At 45.6% G+C, this 22,064-nt stretch overlaps 1 protein-coding gene across 3 annotated transcripts in view; it reads right to left on the reverse strand.

Annotated features, from left to right (window-relative positions):
* The window catches only part of FRMPD2 (FERM and PDZ domain containing 2), a 135,015-nt gene that overhangs the window by 8,593 nt on the left and 104,358 nt on the right, over positions 1-22,064 (reverse strand). The window contains exons 37-44 of one of the 3 annotated variants that reach the window (XM_050960056.1): positions 21,771-21,932; positions 19,982-20,150; positions 18,933-19,021; positions 17,692-17,721; positions 16,521-16,594; positions 14,683-14,801; positions 6,439-6,587; positions 1,859-1,949 (exon numbers count right to left, since the gene is read on the reverse strand). In XM_050960056.1, coding sequence (XP_050816013.1) covers positions 1,859-1,949; positions 6,439-6,587; positions 14,683-14,801; positions 16,521-16,594; positions 17,692-17,721; positions 18,933-19,021; positions 19,982-20,150; positions 21,771-21,932 — 883 coding nt within the window. Of the gene's footprint in view, positions 1-1,858; positions 1,950-6,438; positions 6,588-14,682; positions 14,802-16,520; positions 16,595-17,691; positions 17,722-18,932; positions 19,022-19,981; positions 20,151-21,770; positions 21,933-22,064 lie in introns of those variants that run through there. The other 2 variants (XM_050960054.1, XM_050960055.1) reach the window with 2 other exon arrangements.

A 22,064-nucleotide genomic window follows, 5' to 3' on the forward strand; every position in this document is an offset into this window, starting at 1 on the left:
TATCCCTGCTAGCAGGCAATTCCTACAATCATATTATATGATTCATCTCTTCCTGCTAAGAACTATATTGTTCCTTTAAGGCACTTCTGTCACAATCTGACAAGCCATATAACCGGGTCCTATGGTAATATTACAAAGCACTGCAGCTCACCCTACTGTTACCTGAACCAGTACCATATGACACTGTAAAGTTTCTGTAACACAGGGAACTTAAAAAACTTGTACTATTTCTCCAATATTACAGAACACTGCAATGCAACATATTCTGTATTTTTATTCCCATTGTTACAGATTACAAAGAGATCTGTGTGTAAATGAAAATGGTATAATGCTCTGTTAATAGTGAACATTCTGCTGTGGCAATCAAGTCTTTATTCCAGAAGCCACCTCCAATTGGTAGGGAAACTTTTGTGCCTTGCTTGGATTGATCAATGGTGGATTTGGGGTCTGCACGTTGGAAAAGAAAATATTTATATTCTCTGATGCCTGGGAACATAGGAAAGAATTTTACCCCTTTTGGGGGGCCTCAATCATGCTGGGACAGAATTTCACTGTATCACAGTCAGCTGACTGGCTTTAAAGTGCAAATCTTCCTGTGCAAAATTTATGAAGAGGTTCTATGGCAGGAGTGGGTAAATTTTTTGGCCCGAGGGCCACATTGGAGTTGCAAAACTGTATGGAGGTCTGGAAGCCTGTGCCTCCTGAAACAGCCTGGCTCTCACCCCCTTTCTGCCCCCTCCCACTTCCCACCCCGACTGCCCCCCTCAGAACCCCTGACACATCCAACCCTCTCTGCTCCTTGTCCTCTAACCACCTCCTCATGGGACCCCCCACCCCTAACCGCCCCCCGGGACCCCACTCCCTATCCAACCCCCCTGCTCCCAGTCCCCTGACTGCCCCAACCCCTATCCACACCCCCATCCCTGGACAGCCCCCCCCCGGGACCTCACGCCTATCTAACCCTCCCTGTTCCCATCTCCTGACCCCTATCCACACCCTCACCCCCTGACGGGCCCCCCGGGACCCCATTCCTATCCACACCCTGGTCCCCATCTCCTGACTCCTATCCACATCCCTCCCCCGACAAGACCCCTGGGACTCCCACGCCTATCCAACCCCCCTGTTCCCCGTCTCCTGACACACACACCCGAACCTCCACCCCATCCAACTGCCCCCTGCTCCCTGTCTCCTGACTGCCCCCTGGGCCTCCCCAGCCCCAGCCACCTTACCATGCTGCTCAGAGCAGCATGTCTGGCAGCTGTGCCGCCTGGCCGTAGCTAGACATGCTGCAGCTCTGCCCTGCAGGAGTGCGCAACCCCGCCACCCAGAGTGCTGCCTGTGTGGCGGTGAGGCTGCGGGGGAGGGGGGACAACAGGGGAGGGGCCAGGGGCTAGCCTCCCAGGCTGGGACTCAAGGGCTGGTCAGGATGGTCCTGCGGGCCACATGTGGCCTGCGGGCCATAGTTTGTCCATCTCTGTTCTATGGAGACAGAGAAGGGACTAAATCCCGCATTTCACCTCCCACGTCTCCTGCTCTCCTGGGAACAATGTCTGGGGAATCTAGACAGCAGCAAATTAATTGGCCTTACTCTTGCCCTACTCCCAGAAACGCACTGTAGAGGGGAAGAGGAGGGACCTCTTGTGGAGCTAGGCTCTGTATCAATGAAGGGGTCCAAATCTCCTGCATAAACCTCACCAATTCTACCCACTGCCCATGTACCATATTCCACTGTTTCTGGAGCCCCCCATGACAAGAGGAGGGGCTGGATGTGCCTGTTATAACTCAGCCTACCAGCTGTTTTCCTTGGCTCCCATGTATTCTTTAAGTGTTTTTAAGGCCCTTTAGTGTACTTGCTTACATGGAAGGATATCTCGGTATCTGTTTTTCTCCCGGTTTTCTGGCGCTTTCCCAACTCGGCAGCCATCGAGCGGTTTCATGTGTTCTAAAGCCTAGATCAAAGGTAGACAATCAAGACACTTCATTTCCTGCCTCCAGAGAGAAGCTGCAGGGTTAGCATTAGGACTCACCATTAATGTATGTGACCTATGACTAGGAAACAGAGTTTTGTTTGGAATACACTCAATATGCCCTACTCTATATTTTCAGGTAAGACGGAGGCCCAAAAGCCAGGCGCTTTCATTTCCCATCTTCTAAACACTTTGAGTGACCCAGTGACATTCTTCAGCCCCCAAGAGTGAGTATTTCCAGGGATTTCCCACAAGATTTCAAACAAGGTCCTGACCACAAGTGTGATAAATGAAGGGGGAGGAGGGGCTAGCTCCCTTTTATGGACACTCAGCCAGCCAGTAGCTATAAAATACCTCTTAGTAGCAGTTCTCTAATTGCTCTACCTGTAAAGGGTTAAAAAGTCTCACTGCTATGCATAGGTAAAAGGAAGTGAGTCAGCACCTGGCCAAAAGAGCCAATGAGAAGGCTAGAACTTTTTTAAATTGAAAAAAGACTCCCCTTTGTCTGTCTGTCTGTTGCTCTCCTGGGGAGAGGCAGACAGGCAGCAGCTCTGCTGTAAGAAGCTTGGGCCAGGTATCAAAAAGTCATCAGTATCATACCTAGAAACTACTCATTTAAAATGCCAGATATGTAAGTAGATCAGGAAATGTCTAGGAAGCCACAATTAGTTTTATCCCTTTTATTTTGTTATGGCTTGTGGATTCCTCTGTGCTAACCCCAGGTGCTTTTGTTTTGCTTAAGTAGCAAAGAGTCCTGTGGCACCTTATAGACTAACAGACGTTTTGGAGCATGAGCTTTCGTGGGTGAATACCCACTTCGTCAGATGCATGTCATGCATCTGACGAAGTGGGTATTCACCCACGAAAGCTCATGCTCCAAAATGTCTGTTAGTCTATAAGGTGCCACAGGACTCCTTGCTGCTTTTACAGAACCAGACTAACACGGCTACCCCTCTGATACTTTGTTTTGCTTGTAATCTTTAAGATGGACCTCAAGAAAGCTATTCTTGGTGCTTAATCCTCGTAGTTGCTCTTTTAAAATCTAGCAATAGCCTGAGTTCCCAGATGTATTTTCTTTCTTCTTTTTTTTATTAATAAAATTTACGTTTTTTAAGAACAGAATTGGATTTTTGTGTCCTAAGAGGTTTGTGCACATATTGCTTAATTAGCTGGTGGCAACAGCTGATTTCCTTTTTTCCCTCTTTCTCAGCTCTTCCCTGGGGGGGGCGCGAGTGTGTGTGTGTGTGTGTGAGAAAGGGCTTGAGGGTACCACACAGGAAGGAATTCCCAAGTGCTCCTTTCTGGGCTCTCAAAAGGGTTCTGCACTTGGGTGGTGGCAGCATCTACCCATCCAAGGTCAGAGAAAAGCTGTAACCTTGGGAGTTTAATAGCAGCCTGGATTGGCCAGTATTAATTTTTAGAATCCTTGTGGGCCCCCACCTTCTGCATTCCAAGTGCCAGAGTGGGGAATCAGCCTTGACAACATGTCATTAAAGATCCCCTGGCGTGTTAGTGAAGGGTGTGTTCATTCTGGTGTCTCGGCCACATTTCAGCAAAGATAATGAACAAGCTCTTGACCTAGGAAACGCTTGTAGTTGCTAGCACGGAGCAGATGTCACATTTCCATCCCAGCGGTGGCTACATTTCAGTGATGGGGAAAGTGATATATGTAGGGCACTGTTTGTTCATAGGTATAAGGTTTAACTTGATATAACAGACACAACAAAGAACAGGAAGATGTCAGTTAAGGTAGTTTCATTGACACCTTTTTGCACTTTCTTGTTAGTTGCTTTTCCTGTTTACATCTTTATTGCCATGGCTTGAGTTACACCAACTTGCACTCTCCAGTACCTACTTACACCCCATTATTGACTTATACGCTACACTAGAGGTTATCAAACTTCTTTGATGCCCACCCGCAACTCCCTTCTGACAATAAAAATTACTACACAACCCCAGAAGGGGGGACTGAAGCTTGAGATTGCCTGAGCCCTGCCACTCTGGGCAAGGGGCCTGTAACCTGAGTCCCGCCACCCAGGGCCGAAGCCAAAGCCTGAGCTCTGGACTTATAAGAGTACCATGGGCCCAGGCCTCATTCAGACAAAATGCAAACTGGTTTTGAATGTGAACAGACCCACAGGACTCAGCTGATAGCTGCGTAGGACACTATGGCCAAGAGTGACCTAGAACACCCTCCTGCCTGAGTCACTGATAGATAGGAGCTTCAGAGGCTGTTGGGCTTTTGGGATGGTTAGCAAACACTACACACTTCTGTCAAACACCCTTGTGTTGGTGGGATTGTGTTACCGGACGGCAAGAGCTGGACAGGAGGTAAAAGGAACAAAGGAACATATAAAATAGGAATTACCAAGGAGACCAAGAGCAATCACCAGATTCTGCAGAGGAAGGTCCAACCTTGTAACACACAATTATAGAATAACTTGTCCGTAAGGGAAGTTCATGTCTAGCCCCCATTGGTCAATGGTTGGCTTATGCTCTGAAGCAGGAGAGTTTATACCTTTTACCATTTTTATCCCAGATATTGTAACTTTGCATGTTATTATCCATAGAAGTGTCTAATCATCTTTTGAATTCACAGAATCATAGAACTGGAAGGGACCTTGAGAGGTCATGTAGTCCAGTTCCCTTCGCCACGGCAGGACTGAGGCCTTGGCTACACTTGAGAGTTACAGCACTGGTGGTGGCTTTACAGCGCTGTAACTCACTCCCCGTCCACACTGGCAAGGCACATACAGCGCTGCTTGTACTCCACCTCGACGAGAGGAATAAAGAGTATAGTGCTGCTGCTGCAGTGCTGGGGTGCCAGTGTAAACAGTGATTAATCTTACTACGCTGTAACTGACCTCCAGAATCTTCCCATAATCCTTTTAAGTAAAGATAACTCTCTTTGTTTTGTTGTGATGCCTCTGTTTGTTTTGTTGTGAACTCGGCGCTCCGGGACCTGCTTATCAAAAAAACAAACACAGCTCCTGTTTGCTATGAACGAGCAGAGGCAGGGAGCTTCCTTTGGAAGGCCCCAGCTAGTGTTTGCTTGAAGAGAGGGGGAAGGAAGGGGCTTGCGGAGAGAAGCAGCATGGCGGGCGGGGGGGGTGGGATCGGTTTCGGAGCAGCTGCATATCTGGTCTGTGAGGAAAAAAACAAAGAGGGCTGTTTGCTTTCGATGAGTGAGAGAGGGGTGGGGGTGGGTCGGAACTTGCAAGGCAGGGAGCTGACACAGTGTCGGCTCCAAAAATCCACTCTCTCTCTCCCCCACGCTCCCTGTCACACTCCACCCCACCCGCACCCCACTTTGAAAAGCACGTCGCAGCCACTTGAACGCTGGGATAGCTGCCCATAATGCACTGCTCCCAATGCCGCTGCAGATGCTGCAAATGTGGCCACGACAGTGCGCTGGTAGCTGTCAGTGTGGACAGACTGCAGCACTTTCCCTACTCAGCTGCACGAAGACAGGTTTAACTCCCAGCGCTGTACAGCTGCAAGTGTAGCCATACCCTAAGTATTATCTAGACCATCCCTGACAGGTGTTTGTTTAAACTGCTCTTAAAAATCTCCAATGACAGAGATTCCACAATCTCTCTAGGCAGTTTATTCCAGTGCTTAACCACCCTGACAGTTAGGAAGTTTTTCCTAATGTCCAACCTAAAACTCCCCTGCTGCAATTTAAGCCCACTGCTTCTTGTCCTATCCTCAGAGGTTAAGAACAGTTCTTTTGCCTCCTCCTTGTAACAACCTTTTATGTACTTGAAAACTGTTATCATGTCTCCTCTCAGTCTTCTCTTTTCCAGACTAAACAAACCCATTTTTTTGAGTCTTCCCTTATAGGTTGTTTTCTAGACCTTTAATCATTTTTGTTGCTCTTCTCTGGACTTTCTCTAATTTGTCCCCATCTTTCTGTGAAGCTTTTGGCCTCAATGGTCTCTTGTAGCAAATGAGTTCCACAGGTCAATCGTGCATTGTGTAACAATGTATTTCCTTTGATCGATTTTTATTCCTGCTCCCTGGGAGCATAGTCAGGAATTCTTCAGTCTGATGCCACCCCTGGAATCCCCTCGACACAACAGCACATCAGACCTGAGAGTGCTCTGCCAAAAAGTTAATACACCTAAGCTGATTCCCAGTTGTGTCAGTTGGAGATGTACAAATACCCTCCAGCCAATAGGGTCTAGGGACATAGGGAAAGTGCCATCAAGGTGACTGAGCCCTTCCCTGCATGGAAAGAGGGAGAGTTGCATGTGGAAGATCTCCTTTAAGCACAGATCATGGGGCATAGTCTAGCTGGGAGTGATTCCCAGACCCAATGGAGTCAGAAAGGATCACTCACATCCACAGATCTCTCCTCCAGCTGGTGGGGACATGCTAATCCTTGAGAGATTTTTTTTTTGTACATACAACTCACTTTCCCAGCTGTGCCAAACACTTAGGCCTACAAAAGTAAAGCAGCACATCTCACCACAAACTCTTTCAGGATCTCTTGCTCTTCAATCTGCCTCTGAAGGTTCTGGATCAGAACTCTGAGATGAGACCTCAGATCTACCCCAGTCAGCGACGGCATAATGTGAGTAAGCTGAGTCAGCTCGTCTTCAGAAACAAGTGTTCTGCCTAGGCATTGACAACAAAGAAGGAATGAGTAATTTTTGTAGTGCAATGCGCACACACTGCTGGCTTTGAAAAGGAGGGGACTGCTAGTCTTCAGTGCCTTTTGCCACCTACTTTTTGGAAGCAGAACCCAGAAGCAGTTTCTCAACCTTGTTTATGTTCCCAGCTGACACAAGCATAAGTCAAAACCCTGGAAATAAACCCCCAGATTTCATGGAAGCTGGATCTTGAGCCATACACTGCAGTTCATGGCCACGTGCAATGGCTAAACAGCCTAGACTAAATACAATGTTACTGCAGAACTGTATACTTCAATGCCTGCTTAAACTCCACCCACATCTTCACTGTAAATCCTCTACTTTGTACAGCAGGGGATGGCAACCTTTCAGAAGTGGTGTGCCAAGTCTTTATTTATATACTCTAATTTAAGGCTTCGCGTGCCAGTAATACAGTTTAACGTTTTTTAGAAGGTTTCTCTATAAGTCTATATATTATATAACCAAACTACTGTTATATGTAAAGTAAACAAGGTTTTCAAAATGTTTCAGAAGCTTTATTTAAAATTAAATTAAAATGCAGATCTTATCAGTTTAGTGTGATCCTTGCCCTTGCTTTTCCTTGCTGAGCTTTCCAATATCTGGTGGCACGTATGTGGATACTTTAAGCTGCACACAGGCTTCTGAGTGATCAGTTGTTAACCAGCTGGCAAGAGGTCAGTGGCTGCAACCCCAGATCGGCAGCTGAGGCAAGTGGAGCTGGCGGCTGGTAGGGCTGAGCAGAGCTGGAGGCCTGGAACCTGTTTGGCAAGGGGTCTGCGCTGGAACTCCAACCAGAAGCAAGGTGAGTGAGGCTGCAACAGGGACCCTGGCTGGCAAGGGGCCAGCAGCCGGAACCCCAGAGCAGCAGCTGAGTGGCTCAGCCCACCGCCACTTTGGGGTTCTGGCCACTGGCTCCTGCCAGCCAGGGTCTCAGCCCGCTGCCAACCTGGGGTTCCTTCACCCAGGCCAGCAGCGGGCACTGAGTGGGACCAGTGGCAGGATCCTGGCTGGCAAGGGGCCAGCAGCGGGAACCCCAGAGGTTCCTTCACCCAGGCCAGCAGCAGGCGCTGAGTGGTTGTAGCCCTACCTGAGATAGGTGTCCCAATTTGAGACTGTGGTCCACTTAGCACATGGGTAAATGGTTAAAAATCCTGCATAAATGTCAAATATTCTTACATGAAACACTGCTACTTTAAAGAAATATGAAGACTCACATTTGCTCTATCTGAACTCTCGTGCAACAATACAGTGAGTCTATGTTCAGACTGCTGGTGACACTGGAACCAGAGTTGCTGGGGTGAGTTACTCTGTGGCTTGTCTTTATGAATGTGGTCTGCATATACTGAAATTGAGGGACCCTGCCTTGATTTGCCCTAATATTTCAAGGCTAGGTCATGACTTGGACTAAGCACCTGTGCTGGGGAGTAAATACTGTTTACACTTCTGTGTGTGACCTAGGGTCTAGATACACAGAAGTTAGTAGCTGCTGAATGCTCATTTACTGTCCCAGCCCAGACCAAGAGAGAGGGTAGTAGGCAGGGAAGACTTATACCCTTCTGTGTCTAGTGGTACATGAGGCAACTCATTTTTCCCATTGCTGTCAATCTGGAGTAAGGTGTTTGACTCTATCATAAATTGTCTCCATGATGGCAGCATCCTTTTCAATTGTCCTACCATAGGTCATTCCTTGTCCTCCACACTTTCTCTTCCTTCCAGGTGGAAACCAGTCTAAGATATACTTTGTTTTTCTGCCATGGGATGGCCTGATGACACAGAAGCCATCTCTGCCTAACTACTGAGTCTGCAGTCTGCTGACTCATTCAGCACAGCACTTCCACATTGGTCACACAATTTCTCCAATGAATTCATCTCAAACAATACGCATTCAGTTCCCTGCCACGTTTCTGAGGTATACAGTAGTGTTGAAAGGGAAATAGCATTGTATCGCCTCCTCTGACTCTTCCAGATGCTTGATAAATGGGTAAAGCATCCAAAAGCTTTACTGATTCTTGACTTCACTTCTTCAGCGAGCTGGCCGCTAGCAGATATTGCACTTCTTTGATAGACAAAGTCATCCACTCCTTTGTACTCTTATCAATCCGCCTGCATTGACAGCATTCTCTCCTATCTCCATGGCCTTGGTCTTCCGCTTACTGATACAAAGCCTCATTTTAGCAGCATCTGCTTTTATGCTCATAAAAAATCTTTTCGTTCCATCCAAGTTGGTAGCCAATATCACTACATTATCTGCAAAACTGAAGTCTCACAGCTCATCTCTTGCCCAAGCAATGCCCATGTTCTTGGCAACAGCCATCACTTTTCTCATCACACAGTCTACGACAATGCAGAAGAGAAGCAGGGGGTCGTATGCAACCTTGCCTTACACTAGAAACTATCTTAAACCATTTGGCGTCTCTGCTTTGTGTCCAGATGCAACACAAAGTTTTTATCAAAGTAATAATCTTTGCTGGAATTCCCTATTGTCTCAGGATCTTCCAGAAGACTTCTCTGTGTACACTATCAAATGCTTTCATAAAATCAAGTGGGCAGGAAATGGATGATGTTTTGGCTATGTGCCCCTATGCACCAGTCAACAGAGCTGAGCCTGCACTGGGCGTGTCGTACTCTGCTGCTGGTAAAAACCACCCATCAGCAAATCACTGCTTCTGCAGAGGAAAGGGAAGCTGAGTGGGAACTGTACCTTATAGCAGTGTCTCTGAGATATTCCCAGAGTGGCGCAGCTAGGAGTCATGGGGACTAGTAGGTCAAAGTGCACCAGGGAACTTTTAGTGTGTGGTAGCATGGTGTCCACACGGATAGTTAGTGCATGGCATGCTAGTGAGCTGCAAATTTACATCCTAGCTTGCAATCAACTAAGTGTTCATCTAACAAGCCCTCAATCATCACCATCCCTTGCTCAAGGTATTCTTCTTCATTTGGGATAGGAGCAATTGAACTTCTCACAGGACAGATAAGGCTGAGTCCTGCTGTGAGTAGGGGGTCTTCTGAGGCCTTTGGAGAGAGGTTCAGCCCTTGATGCACCAAAGGATTTAACTTCAAGTGCATGAGCAGTCCCATTGATTTCAATGAGATCACTCACACACATAAAATGAAGCATATGTTTAAGTGTTGGCAGGACCAAGACCTTACATTAGAATTGGTTCTTTTCCCCTTTCTTTGTTTCCTTCAGTAGTCCCTGTTTGTGTTTTTGGATCAAGTTTTCAGGTCCTCTTGTAACCCTGAGCATTAAAAGGCCTAGTATGAATTTTGTAGCATTGTACTGGAATTCATTTCAGTGCTTCTCCACACTTTGTGTGATATTGTCTTTCTGGTGAATTACTGTATTTATCCTTGGAAACGAATTTAAAATGAAGATGAAAAAATTAGTGCATAACTTGTAACTCTTCCATTGTGCCCATAGAACCTTCCCTTTTGCATTAAATAAATCATAAATGTAATAATTCATCATCACTTGGAGTCTTTAAAGTAAGACTGGATGTCTGTTTAAAAGAACTGCCCAGAGGTTCTGCTAGAGTATTCACCTCTGCAGCAGGAAATAATAATTCCCTGCACTGCAGGAATCAATGATGAGATTCTCTGGCTTGCGTTATACACGAGGTCAGACTAATTGATCTAATAGCCTCTTCTGGCCTTAACCTCTATTACATCTCTTTCAGTAAAACAATGTAAAGAACTGGCTAGTGTGAATGTGTACCACTGCCCCCTAAGTGACAAAATCAAGATTGCAAGTCGAGGTGATTAAATAGGGTATAACTGAATTTGTTCAACAAACTATCAGAAGCCTGCATCCCAAGAAAGGGGGAAAAAGTCATAGGCAGGAGTGGTAGACCAAGCTGGATGAGCAAGCATCTCAGAGAGGTGATTAAGAAAAAGCAGAAAGCCTACAAGGAGTGGAAGATGGGAGCAATCAGCAAGGAAAGCTACCTTATTGAGGTCAGAACTTGTAGGGATAAAGTGAGAAAGGCCAAAAGCCATGTAGAAAGGGAATTAAATTTCCTTGTGCAAAGAGAATTAAAACCAATAGTAAAAGGTTCTATAGCCATATAAATAAAGAAGAAAACAAAGAATGAAGAAGTGGGACTGCTAAACACTGAGGATGGAGTGGAGGTTAAGGATAATCTAGGCATGGCCCAATATCTAAACAAATACTTTGCCTCAATCTTTAATGAGGCTAATGAGGAGCTTAGGGATAATGGTAGGATGACGAATGGGAATGAGGATATGGAGGTAGATATTACCACATCTGAGGTAGAAGCCAAACTCGAACAACTTAATGGGACTAACCTGAGAGGCCCAGATAATCTTCATCCAAGAATATTAAAGGAATTGGCACATGAAATTACAAGACCATTAGCAAGAATTTTTAATGAATCTGTAAACTCAGGGGTTGTACCATATGACTGGAGAATTGCTAACATTGTTCCTATTTTTAAGAAAGAGGAGAAAAATGATCCGGGTAACTACAGGCCAGTTAGTTTGACATCTGTAGTATGCAAGGTCTTAGAAAAAATTCTGAAGGAGAAAGTAGTTAAGGACATTGAGGTCAATGGTATTTGGGACAAAATACAACATGGTTTTACAAAAGTAGATCGTGCCAAACCAACCTGATCTCCTTCTTTGAAAAGGTAACAGATTTCTTAGACAAAGGAAACGCAGTGGATCTAATTTACCTCAGTTTCAGTAAGGCATATGATATGGTCCACATGGGGAATTATTAGCTAAATTGGGAAAGATGGGGATCAATATGAAAACTGAAAGATGGATAAGGAACTGGTTAAATGGGAGACTACAACAGGTCATACTGAAAGGTGAACTGTCAGGCTGGAGGGAGGTTACTAGTGTAGTTCCTCAGGGATTGGTTTTGGGACCAGTCTTTTTTAATCTTTTTATTACTGACTTTGGCACAAAAAGTGGGAATGTGCTAAAAAAGTCTGTGGATGACACAAAGCTGGGAGGTATTGCCAATACAGAGAAGGACCGGGATATCATACAGGAAAATCTGGATGACCTTGTAAACTGGAGAAATAGTAATAGGATGAAGTTTAATAGTGAAAAGTGCAAGGTCATGCATTTAGGGATTAACAACAAGAACTATTGTTATAAGGTGGGGACGTATCAGTTGGAAATAACAGAGGAGGAGAAGGACCTCGGAGTATTGGTTGAACACAGAATGACTATGAGCCACCAATGTGATATGGCCATGAGAAAAGCTAATGCGGTCTTGGGATGCATCAGGCATGGTATTTCCAGTAGAGATAAGGAGGTGTCAGTACTGTTATACAAGGCACTGGTAAAACCTCATATGGAATACTGTGTGCAGTTCTGGTCTCTCATGCTTAAGAAGGATGAATTCAAACTGGAACAGGTACAGAGAAGGGCTACTAGGATGATCCGAGGAATGGAAAACCTATCTTATGAAAGGAGACTCAGAGAGCTTGTCCTGTTTAGCCTAACCAAAAGAAGGCTGAGGGGAGATATGATTGCTCTCTATAAATATATCACAGGGAGAAATACCAGGGAGGGAGAGGAATTATTTAAGCTCATTACCAATGTGGACACAAAAACAAATGGATATAAACTGGCCATCAGGAAATTTAGACTTGAAATTAGAGGAAGGTGTCATAACTGTCCTACTCAGATGTGTACCTTAGAGTTCAGAACATGAAAAGCCAGCATGAAACCTCCAAACTTATTTACCAGCTTGGATCTGATATCGCTGCCACCAGCCAGAAGATTCCAGTGTCTGGCTCACTCTGGTCTCCCCAAAACCTTCCCTGGGGGACCCCAAGACTCAGATTCCTTGAGTCTCACAACAAAGGGGAATAACCCACTTCCCTTCTGCCTCTTCCCTTCCAGGTGTTCCCTCCCTGGGTTCCTGGAGAGATATACAGATTCACGCTCCGTGAATCTAAACAAAGGGATTCCACCCTCTTTACCTCCCTGCAGATTTCCCCGCCCTGGGTACTCTGGGAGATTCCCTGCTTCAAGTCCTTGAAACACAGTTACCGAGAGATCTAATCTCTCTTCCCCCTCACCCAGAGGGTATGCAAAGTCAGGCTTAGTAAATCTAACACAAAGATTTTCCCCCTCCCTTCGTTTCTTAGCCTTAACCAGTGAAAAACACTCAAACAGGTCTTAAAAAGAAAGCTTTATATAAAAAGAAAGAAAAAGGACATAAAATGGTCTCTGCATTAAGGTGACAATATACAGGGTCAATTGCTTAAAGGAAAAAAATGAATAAACAGCCTTATCCTAAAAGAATACAATTTAACACATTCCAGCAACTACACACATGTAAATACAAAAAAAACAATATAAACCTATTGTCTTACTATCCTTGTACTTACAACTTGGAAACAGAAAATTAGAAAGCCTGGAGATAGAAAGATCACTCTCAGAGCCGAGAGGGTCACTGAACCAAGACAAAGAACAAAAAACTCACACCCAAAACTTCCCTCCACCTAGATTTGAAAAAGTCTTGTTTCCTGATTGGTCCTCTGGTCAGGTGTTTGGTTCCCTTTGTTAACCCTTTACAGGTAAAAGAACATTAACCCTTAGCTATCTGTTTATGACAGAAGGTTTCTAAACATCAGAGGAGTGAAGTTCTGGAACAGCCTTCTAAGGGGAGTAGTGGGGGCAAAAGACATATCTGGCTTCAAGACTAAGCTTGATAAGTTTATGGAGGGGATGGTATGATGGGATAGCCTAATTTTGGCAATTAATTTATCTTTGACTATTAAATAAGCCCAATGGTCTGTGATGGGATGTTAGATGGGGCGGGATCTGAGTTACTACAGAGAATTCTTCCCTAGGTGTCTGGCTAGTGAGTCTTGCCCACATGCTCAGGGTTTAGTTGATTGCCATATTTGGGGTCAGAAAGGAATTTTCCTCCAGAGCAGATTGGCAGAGGTCCTGGGGGTTTATCACCTTCCTCTGCAGCGCAGAGCACAGGTCACTTGCTGGAGGATTCTCTGCACCTTGAAGTCTTTAAACCACGATTTGAGGACTTCAATAGCTTAGACATAGCTTAGGGCAGTGGTTCCCAAACTTGTTCTGCCACTTGTGCACAGAAAGCCCCTGGTGGGCCAGGCCGGTTTGTTTACCTGCCACGTCTGCAGGTTCAGCCGATCGCGGCTCCCAGTGGCCGTGGTTCACTGCTCCAGGCCAATGGAAGTTGCTGGAAGCAGTGGCCACTATGTCCCTTGGCCTGCACAGCTTCCAGCAGGTCCCATTGGCCTGAAGCGGCGAACCACAGCCAGTGGGAGCTATGATCGGCTGGACCTGCAGACACAGCAGGTACACAAACCGGCCTGGCCCGGCCCGCCAGGGGCTTTCCCTACACAAGCGGCAGAACAAGTTTGGGAACCACTAGGTTAGGGGGTTGATACAGGAGTGGGTGGGTGAGATTCTGTGGCCTATGTTGTGCAGGAGGTCAGACTAAACAATCATAATTGTCCCTTCTGACCCTAAAGCCTATGATTCTATGAAATGGAGTGACATTATTCAAATCAATTAGGTAATTAACTTTTTCCCCTTTATTTGCTCAGTTTGTAGATCTGGTCAAATCATATGCAATTATAAACGAGGAGTAATTGATTCAGTAAATTTAATTACATTGTTCAACTAATAATATCTCCATTGGCCCAGCTCTGGTCATAGACCCTGTAGTGCTAACAGCAAATGGCGATTTCTTGTTAGCTCAAGTTATGAGGGCCTGTACTGTTGGAGCAGGACAATCTAAGCTCTATTCCTGCCATTATCATGAAGTTCCAATGGCCATAGCATGCAGCATAATGATGAAAGTTGTGTTCCAAGAAGCCACAGGTGGGATAGACAGAGAGGGCCTCAGCTAGTGTCCTACTATTATTTATATCAGTGTAGCATCTAGGGGCCCTACTTGCAGACCAGTAGTGGTAGGCACTGTACAAACACAGAACAGACAGTTCTGGAATGGATCTAATTCTATCGAGCTCATTAAAGCTATACTGGGACTCTGGGTCAGTATGTTAAAGAAAAGAGAGAGCCTTTCACACGTTTACCTCTGGGTAGAACGGAAATCCTCCAGGACACTTCATCTTCCTCACTCATCCAGCTGTCAGTCTCAGACTCCTGACTGTTTGTTCTAAGGCTGCTCTCACACCTGGAGTATTTCTGTGATCTGTAAAGCAACATTCAGTTAACATCCTAGCTGGGAGTGGGAGCCACCACTACAGTGAAGGCTGCATAAGTGCTTGAGTTCTAAGCTCCTTTTTAAACCACTCAGCACTTTCACTAACTTTCCGTTTTCAGGCACTGGCACGTGTTTTGGATGTCACAAGTCCCCCGCAGCAAAGGGTCTCTTTGTCTGTAGCAGTGTCTGTAAATACAGCAGCTAAAAGTATCTGCTGTTAAATTTATGGAGCTTAATTTTAAAAGGCTGAGGAGACCTTATATGTAAATCCAAACAACTCTTTAACAACAGTTAAAGCATGGTAAAATTATGAGCAACTGAAAATAGAGTCTTATAATAGAAGAAGCGTTAACCTATCTTAGCTAATAGGCAGAGCTGGTAGGAATTCCTAAAATAAATATCCCCCAGAGTGTTTTACAGCATGGAACAGAGATAGCCATGAATAGAAAGTCCTAATCCAAACACTGCTTAACTTTGGAAAGTCTGGATCTGAATCCGAACTTTGAGGCTACTTTTAACTCTTCAATGGGCCAAACCAAAACCCCAGATGTTAAATCACACTAAATTTTGGGAAAGTTTGAATCCAGATCCACACTTTTAGCTAGAACCCAGTTCCAGTGTAAATGGTGTATTCCATGTACGTTGAAGTCTTTAAATCATGCTGCGAAGTCTTCAGTAACTCAGCCAGAGGTTATGGATCTATTTCAGGAGTGGGTGAGGGTCTGTGGCCTGCAATGTGCTGGTGGTCAACCTAGATGATCATGATGGTCCCTTCTGGCTTTAAAGTCTATGAGTCTAGTATAGAACTAAACATAAGAAATGTTAGCTCATCTTGAACTACAACAGACCACAATGAAACAGGACTAGCAGGTCACAGCAGGGTCACATTCTCACCTCTTAACTACACAAAGACCAATGCCAGATACAAATATTTGTCTTCTTTATCATAGCTGTTAATTTCAAACAGAAAAAAAACAATTCCTATGCCTTTAAGTGCAAGAAAATCACACACAATGTCTTTCTCTGCTTGTATGAGGGATGGGCCCCCTAGTGATCTTGTGAAAAACACAATCTACCAAACTTTCTATCAAAATTGCAGCTACATACTTTTGACGGTTATGAAAATGGCTGATTAACATTTTCTTTTCCAGTTCACGTCCATGTGTGTCTGCTGGAAAGTGGGGCCAACTATTTATTCAACCATATGAACTCATTTTTCTGTTTGTGAATTATCCCCAAATAGACTTATATCAATGGGCTGCTCAGATGAATTAATTCATTATTCATGATCTCTGTCATGGGGAATTGTTTCTGATCACAGATTCCATGACTTCCAAGGCAGAGCCAAGCAGAACCAGGGACACCCAGCAATGTCAATGGCAGCTGAGAGTGCTGAGCATGAAAATCTGACCACCTGGTGCTGCACACACAACATAAATCTTAAGATGATTTTTGTAAGAGTACAATACGCCTTGATGTTCTTGTCCAAAATTCCCCCTCTCGTCACTGTTGGCGAGGGGGGCTTGTTGGCATCCCCATTCCAGAGGTAGCTGCATTTCAAAAGTGCTGAATAATTATAGCTTGGGACTCACTATGGGATGGATGGTGCTATATATATCTATGATATTAGGATTGCTCAAAGAAATAGAAGAACAAACTGGCCATGCTGTACATTGTCATGGATTTTTATGTGCTGGAAAGACTGACCTGTCTGCATTTGCCTCAAACTCCAGTTCAGTTGATTGACTTTGCAGGGAAGAACCGCATTTACTTTCTGAATCCTGTGGAAACAAAATAAAACCATAATGAAAAATTAATGGGAGGAAGCATTGAGAATATCGTTAATTTTATCAATAAATTTGTTTCTTATCTGACAAAAACATGTCCCTTGTCAAAGCCAGAAAAGGAAAATGGAAAGTTTCCTGGTTAAAGATACATGCACAAATCTCAATTTAGCATTGCAGGACCTACTCAGTGTAAAAAGTCTCTTCAGCTGTATTTGCAAGCTCCACAAGAATCCAGACAACTCTGTACAAGTGCACATCCTAGCATGCATCATTGAGATCTGGAGGGATCCATATAAATTATTCCTCTCTGCTCTCACAATGAGAGTACAGTCACATACAGGATTTACGATCCATGCCATGCTCTCTGTCTCCCATGTACTATATTAACTGGCAGCAGGAAGCACCATTGGATGAGCATGAACTACTGGCAATAACTTGCTTTTTATCCCAGGCACAACAATGCCAGCTGTTAGTGGCACGGAACAGCTGGTCTATGGAAAGAACACTTGACTGGCAGAGAAAGCAGACACTTGATTGCTCTCCAGATGGAGGAGAGAGCTTGCATATTAGTGGCTAATTGTACAGTTCCAGAGTGATAATTGGGTTCTGCATTTAGATTATGATACAGAACGTCTGCCTTTATCACATGCAAATTGCTCCTTCTCAATTGTAACGTATGAGAGAGATTTACTTAGATTTCAGTTCAGGATGGATTTATTCTCATTCTTTCCCTAATTTGTATTTCAGATGCAATCAGAAAACCATCTTTGCATGTTACAAAGTATAAACTGTTGAATCCCCGAAAGTACCTCTATGAAAGTCACCATCTCTGTCTTATTGCCATATATTCAGGCTTACTTTCCCCCATCAGAAATGCAAAAGAAGCATGAATTCAGTAATCCAATTTCTACACCTATGGACCAAATTGAGTGGAGAAAGCCATGGGGGTTTTTGTTGGTCTCTTAGCAGAGAGAAGATATTTTTCTTTGCTCCTTTATTCATCCATTTTTCTCAGTACTTTGTCAGTTTCCAAAGCTACCTGTTGGGAGCAAATGGCAGCAGTGGTTTTGAAAGTAAAGCATATACACTACCTGCTTGAAGAAGACTGGGCTCAAGACATGCTGAAAATAACCAAGAATAAGACATAATTTTTAGGCTGTCATTCAGCAAAGAACTTAAATGTGGGTTGAATGCTAAGCATATGCTTTGCTGAGAAGGGAGGGACTTAACCATATGCTTAAAATTAAACAAGAGCTTTAATATATTGCTAATTGAGGATTTTATTTTATTTTGGGGCATACTTATTTGCTAGATCATACACACAGCATAAGTGTGAGCCTGTATTTTAGCGATTTTGGACAGTTAAGTTCCAATCTTCATTCTAATCCTTCGCTCAAAACTTTGTCAAACAAATTCCTCCCACTCTGAAATTTTCTCAGCTCGATTCAACTCAAAGATACCTTTTTATTTTTTTTTAAATATGAGTGAAATTGGTTGAGCTATTTTTTTTAATCATTTGAACATGGAAAGCATTACATTTTGGTCATTTTTTTATCAGCAATTTTACAGTTGTATAACTAAAATATGGCTGAAGCTACAAAACTTGGCATATTTGGTAGACCTTGCTGAGGCTTAGAAACCAACAGGGGCGGCTCCAGGCACCAGCGCTCCAAGCGCGTGCCTGGGGCGGCAAGCTGCGGTGGGCGCTCTGCCAGTTGCCGCTAGGGTGGCAGGCAGGGTGCCTTTGGCAGCTTGCCTGCGGAGGGTCTGCTGGTCCTGCAGCTTCGGCGGACCTCCCACAGGGGGTCTGCCAAAGCCGGGGGACTAGCGGACCCTCCATGCTTGGGGCGGCAAAATGTCTAGAGCCGCACCTGGATACCAAACTAAGGAAGTTAAGTTTAGCTGTTTCAAAGGCAGCAATTGGAGGTCAGTAAGGTGCAACTTTTTAATATGTATTTCATTAAAAAAAATGACATTAAAAGAACGTTAAGGTTACAAAGTCAAACATTCAGAAGTTAGGAAATGCCAGAATAAAGGTTGTCTCTGCAATCTGAATTCAGCCCCCTTGTGTATCTGTTTTATGAGACAGTCTTTATTTACAGGATCACATACTATGTTTTTTCCCTATGACCCCTGCCTCAATACGGAGCTAACAGTTCTGCCTATAATAGCCCATTCCCTTCAGCATGGTTTATTGCTTTATTAGAATATGATCCTCCCCAGAGGAGTGGCCCATTAACTGATTTCTCTTCATTTCCCCAAACCCATGTCACTGAGACACATGTAAACAGGTCACCAGGTAATGTCTAGAAATTCCACTCAGGCTCTTCACCTTGCTGCACATCTGGCTGGATTCCTCTTCCCCTCCTCTGAAAGTGAATGAGTGCTCAGCTTCTAGGTTTCCCTCGCTACCTTGTTCATCTGAACGCAAGAGAGTGAGAGCAAAGAAAAAAGTCTTTAGAATCTGAAAGGCACATTCCTCCTCTTCTGTGCAGTGTGACACCGGCAGCTGGGCCGTCGACATGGAAAGCCCATCAGCAGAGAGCTACACAAGCAGGCACTAGATGTAAACCCTCCAGGCTTCGGACAAGTGAGCTTCTGGCTCCTCCAACTAGCAGATACAGGGTGCAGTCCTACCCGCACTGATGTCAATGGGAGTTTTGCCAGAGACTTTGTGGAGCAGAATTTCCCCCAGGCTTTGTATCTGGCAGCTCTTCCCCAACTGCCCCACTTATCCCAACTCCCATACCGGAGATGAGAGGGGAACAGGTCACCTCTTCCTTCCAGGCCAGCACCTAAAGCAGCTTCCGAGCCCTGTGGAGAAGAGACTTTTAATGTTACTTGTAGGCTGGGCTCGTACCCTCAGCCTGACACTCAAAAGGACCAGAAAAGAGGGGGGAAAACATAAACCAGCTGCTCCCTATATCTGACTCCAATTCACAGGGGTCACCTGGGGGCCATGTCCCTCATGATCAGCCTAGCCTGATGGCCCCCCGTCCCCATCTGTCCTGCCTCATTCCACCACTGCCGCCAACTGTCACACCCTCTGGTAGAACCTTCTCCCTCGGTCTCTGTGACATCGCTGGCTGGCACCCCACAGCACCCAGCCTGGGTGAGAAACCTCTCCCTACCTGGCACACCGGCAGTACAGTCTCAGCAGCATTAGGGGAAGGATGGGCCAGCACTTAGAGTGCAAGCAAGTCAGAGCAGAGAATCAGGGGCAGTGGGCCCAATTTTACTCTCATTTACAGTGGTGTAAAGCAGGAGTGACTCCTTTGAAGTCAATGGAGCTATACTGATGTCACCGAGAGCAGAGTCGAGCCCAAGCACACAAAACTGCCTACTTTGAACATGCAAGGAGTGGATCGCGCTAATGCTTACCCGACTGGGCTGTTGTGCTCTGGAGGGAAGAAGTATCACAGTGGCTGCCTGAATAAGCCCAATGCAATGCCGCGCTTCGGCAGACAATGAGCTGAACGGTGCCTTGAGCCTTGCGTAAGAGGTCGATCACTGTATTGCGCGTCAAACCAGACACTAAATCTCCATTCACCTGGAAAGCACACAAAGACAAATGCCTTTACAGTCCTGGAGCAGAAGGGTTTCATATTGCACACTGGCACGGAGCATGTGTGCACACCTCTCCCGCAGCTCAATTGGCTCTGATTGTCCACATCCCCTTCACTGTTAATAACCCAGTAGAACCTCTCTCCTAGGTAGGCCTTTGCACAGAGCCATACCACCAGACTGCCACCACCCTCTAGGAACTGACACATTTTCAGTTTTCCATGTTTTACCCCTTTATCCAAAGGAAAGAAGAGAGAAAGGGAGCTGTGGAGATGAAATATGAACAAGAACAAATTTAGTGATTTGGGATTTTTTCAGCTTTCTGTTAAAAAGAGAGGAAAATTTGCGGAAGAAAAACAAAACAAAGTCTGCAAACGTTCAGTTTGGAGCAAGAGGCCATTTTCTGCTGGAAATGCGTGACCGCCTCTTCAGCGACCCACCTCCTGTGCTCCCTGGGATGCCCTCCTGCATCCCTCCCAACCTTCCTGGCAGTCGGCCCCAGCCCAGACAGGAGTCCCCCCCATTCTTGACTCCTCTGTCCTCAAGATTGCTCCCTCTGTGAAATCCCCACCATTTCCTCTCTCCTCCCCACACTTGCCATCCCCAGCCCTGCCCCCCCCAAAAAGCCTGGGATTAAGTGGGGGGGGAGGGGAGAAAGGAGGAGAAACCACAGCTCCTGCCAGTGCTGCCCCTCCTGGCATGGCCAGACTTCTGTTCTGTAGTCACTCAGCCAAGACTGGGGTGTGGAGGGGAGAGAGGAAGAAGCCAAGGCAGGCAGGGAGTTGAGCTCTGCAGAGAGAAACCCAGCAGGGGACAGAGTGACTCCTACAGGCAGCAGGCTGAACTGCAGCTGCATTCCACCTACCTGAGCCCAAGGACATGTTGCTCCACAAAGCAGCTTCAGACTTTCCTCTTTGCCTCACTTCACTGCCTGCCCCCACTCCCCACCACTGACTCTTCCAGCAGCCAGCCGGAAGTTAGAGAGGACACAGATACCACAACTGCCTCATAGGCTGGAAGTTGTGGAGGGCAATGTATCTCCCCTTCCCCACAATTCTGCCTATGCCCATCTCTCTGGTATCTGGGTCTCTGTCAGCCTGGCTGTTTAATTAGCTATTATCATTACAACAGCTGGTATGTGCAGTCTCTGCAGAGAGTTGCTCAGCATTTTGGTCTGGGGTTTTGCTGACTCAAGCTAATTCATTAACAGAAGCCACTACAGAGAGGCCAGCTGATCTGAGTCATGTCAGAAGCAGGCCAATCCTTTTCCAGAAACTAGCAGTCTAACGCAGGCAATAGCACAGATACGCCCCCTCTGCAGTAACTGGTGCCTGCCCTTACGGGAAGCACTATGTCTGGGAGTGAGGATCTGCAGGGTTTTGTAGATGAGGAAGCTCAGCTGCAGCCAGGGTAGCATCCCCCAACCCCCGAGAGCCTTCCCAAACTTTTAATATTTGCCCAGGCAGGTGGCAAGTCACGGGAACCCCCATTATGATCTGATTACAGTGATCATGTCCAGTGTTTGGTTATGATTGCACAGCGTAACACAAACTCTCCCTAAGCTTCCAGGGAAAATCTAGACCAAAGCAGCAAAGCCAAATGTTACCTTTAGTAAGATGTCACCCACTTGAAGCCTCCCGTCGAGATCAGCGATACTTCCTGGGCTGATGGCTTTAATTAGGATAGCCCGGCCATTTCTGCCACCTACCAGCGCAAATCCCAGGCTCCTGTTGGCTGTTTTCTCCAGCTCAATCTTAATGATGCAATCCTGCAACACAGAAGGGCTCTGTTCAAAATGGAGCTAAGTCAGTAGCCAAATGAACTGACAGTGATCGTGACTGGAAATTCCTAATGTGCCCTTCACCCTACAGGATATCAATGGGCTTTACAATTTTTACTC

Source organism: Gopherus flavomarginatus, chromosome 6 (assembly GCF_025201925.1).
Source record: "Gopherus flavomarginatus isolate rGopFla2 chromosome 6, rGopFla2.mat.asm, whole genome shotgun sequence".
Lineage (NCBI taxonomy): Eukaryota > Metazoa > Chordata > Testudines > Testudinidae > Gopherus > Gopherus flavomarginatus.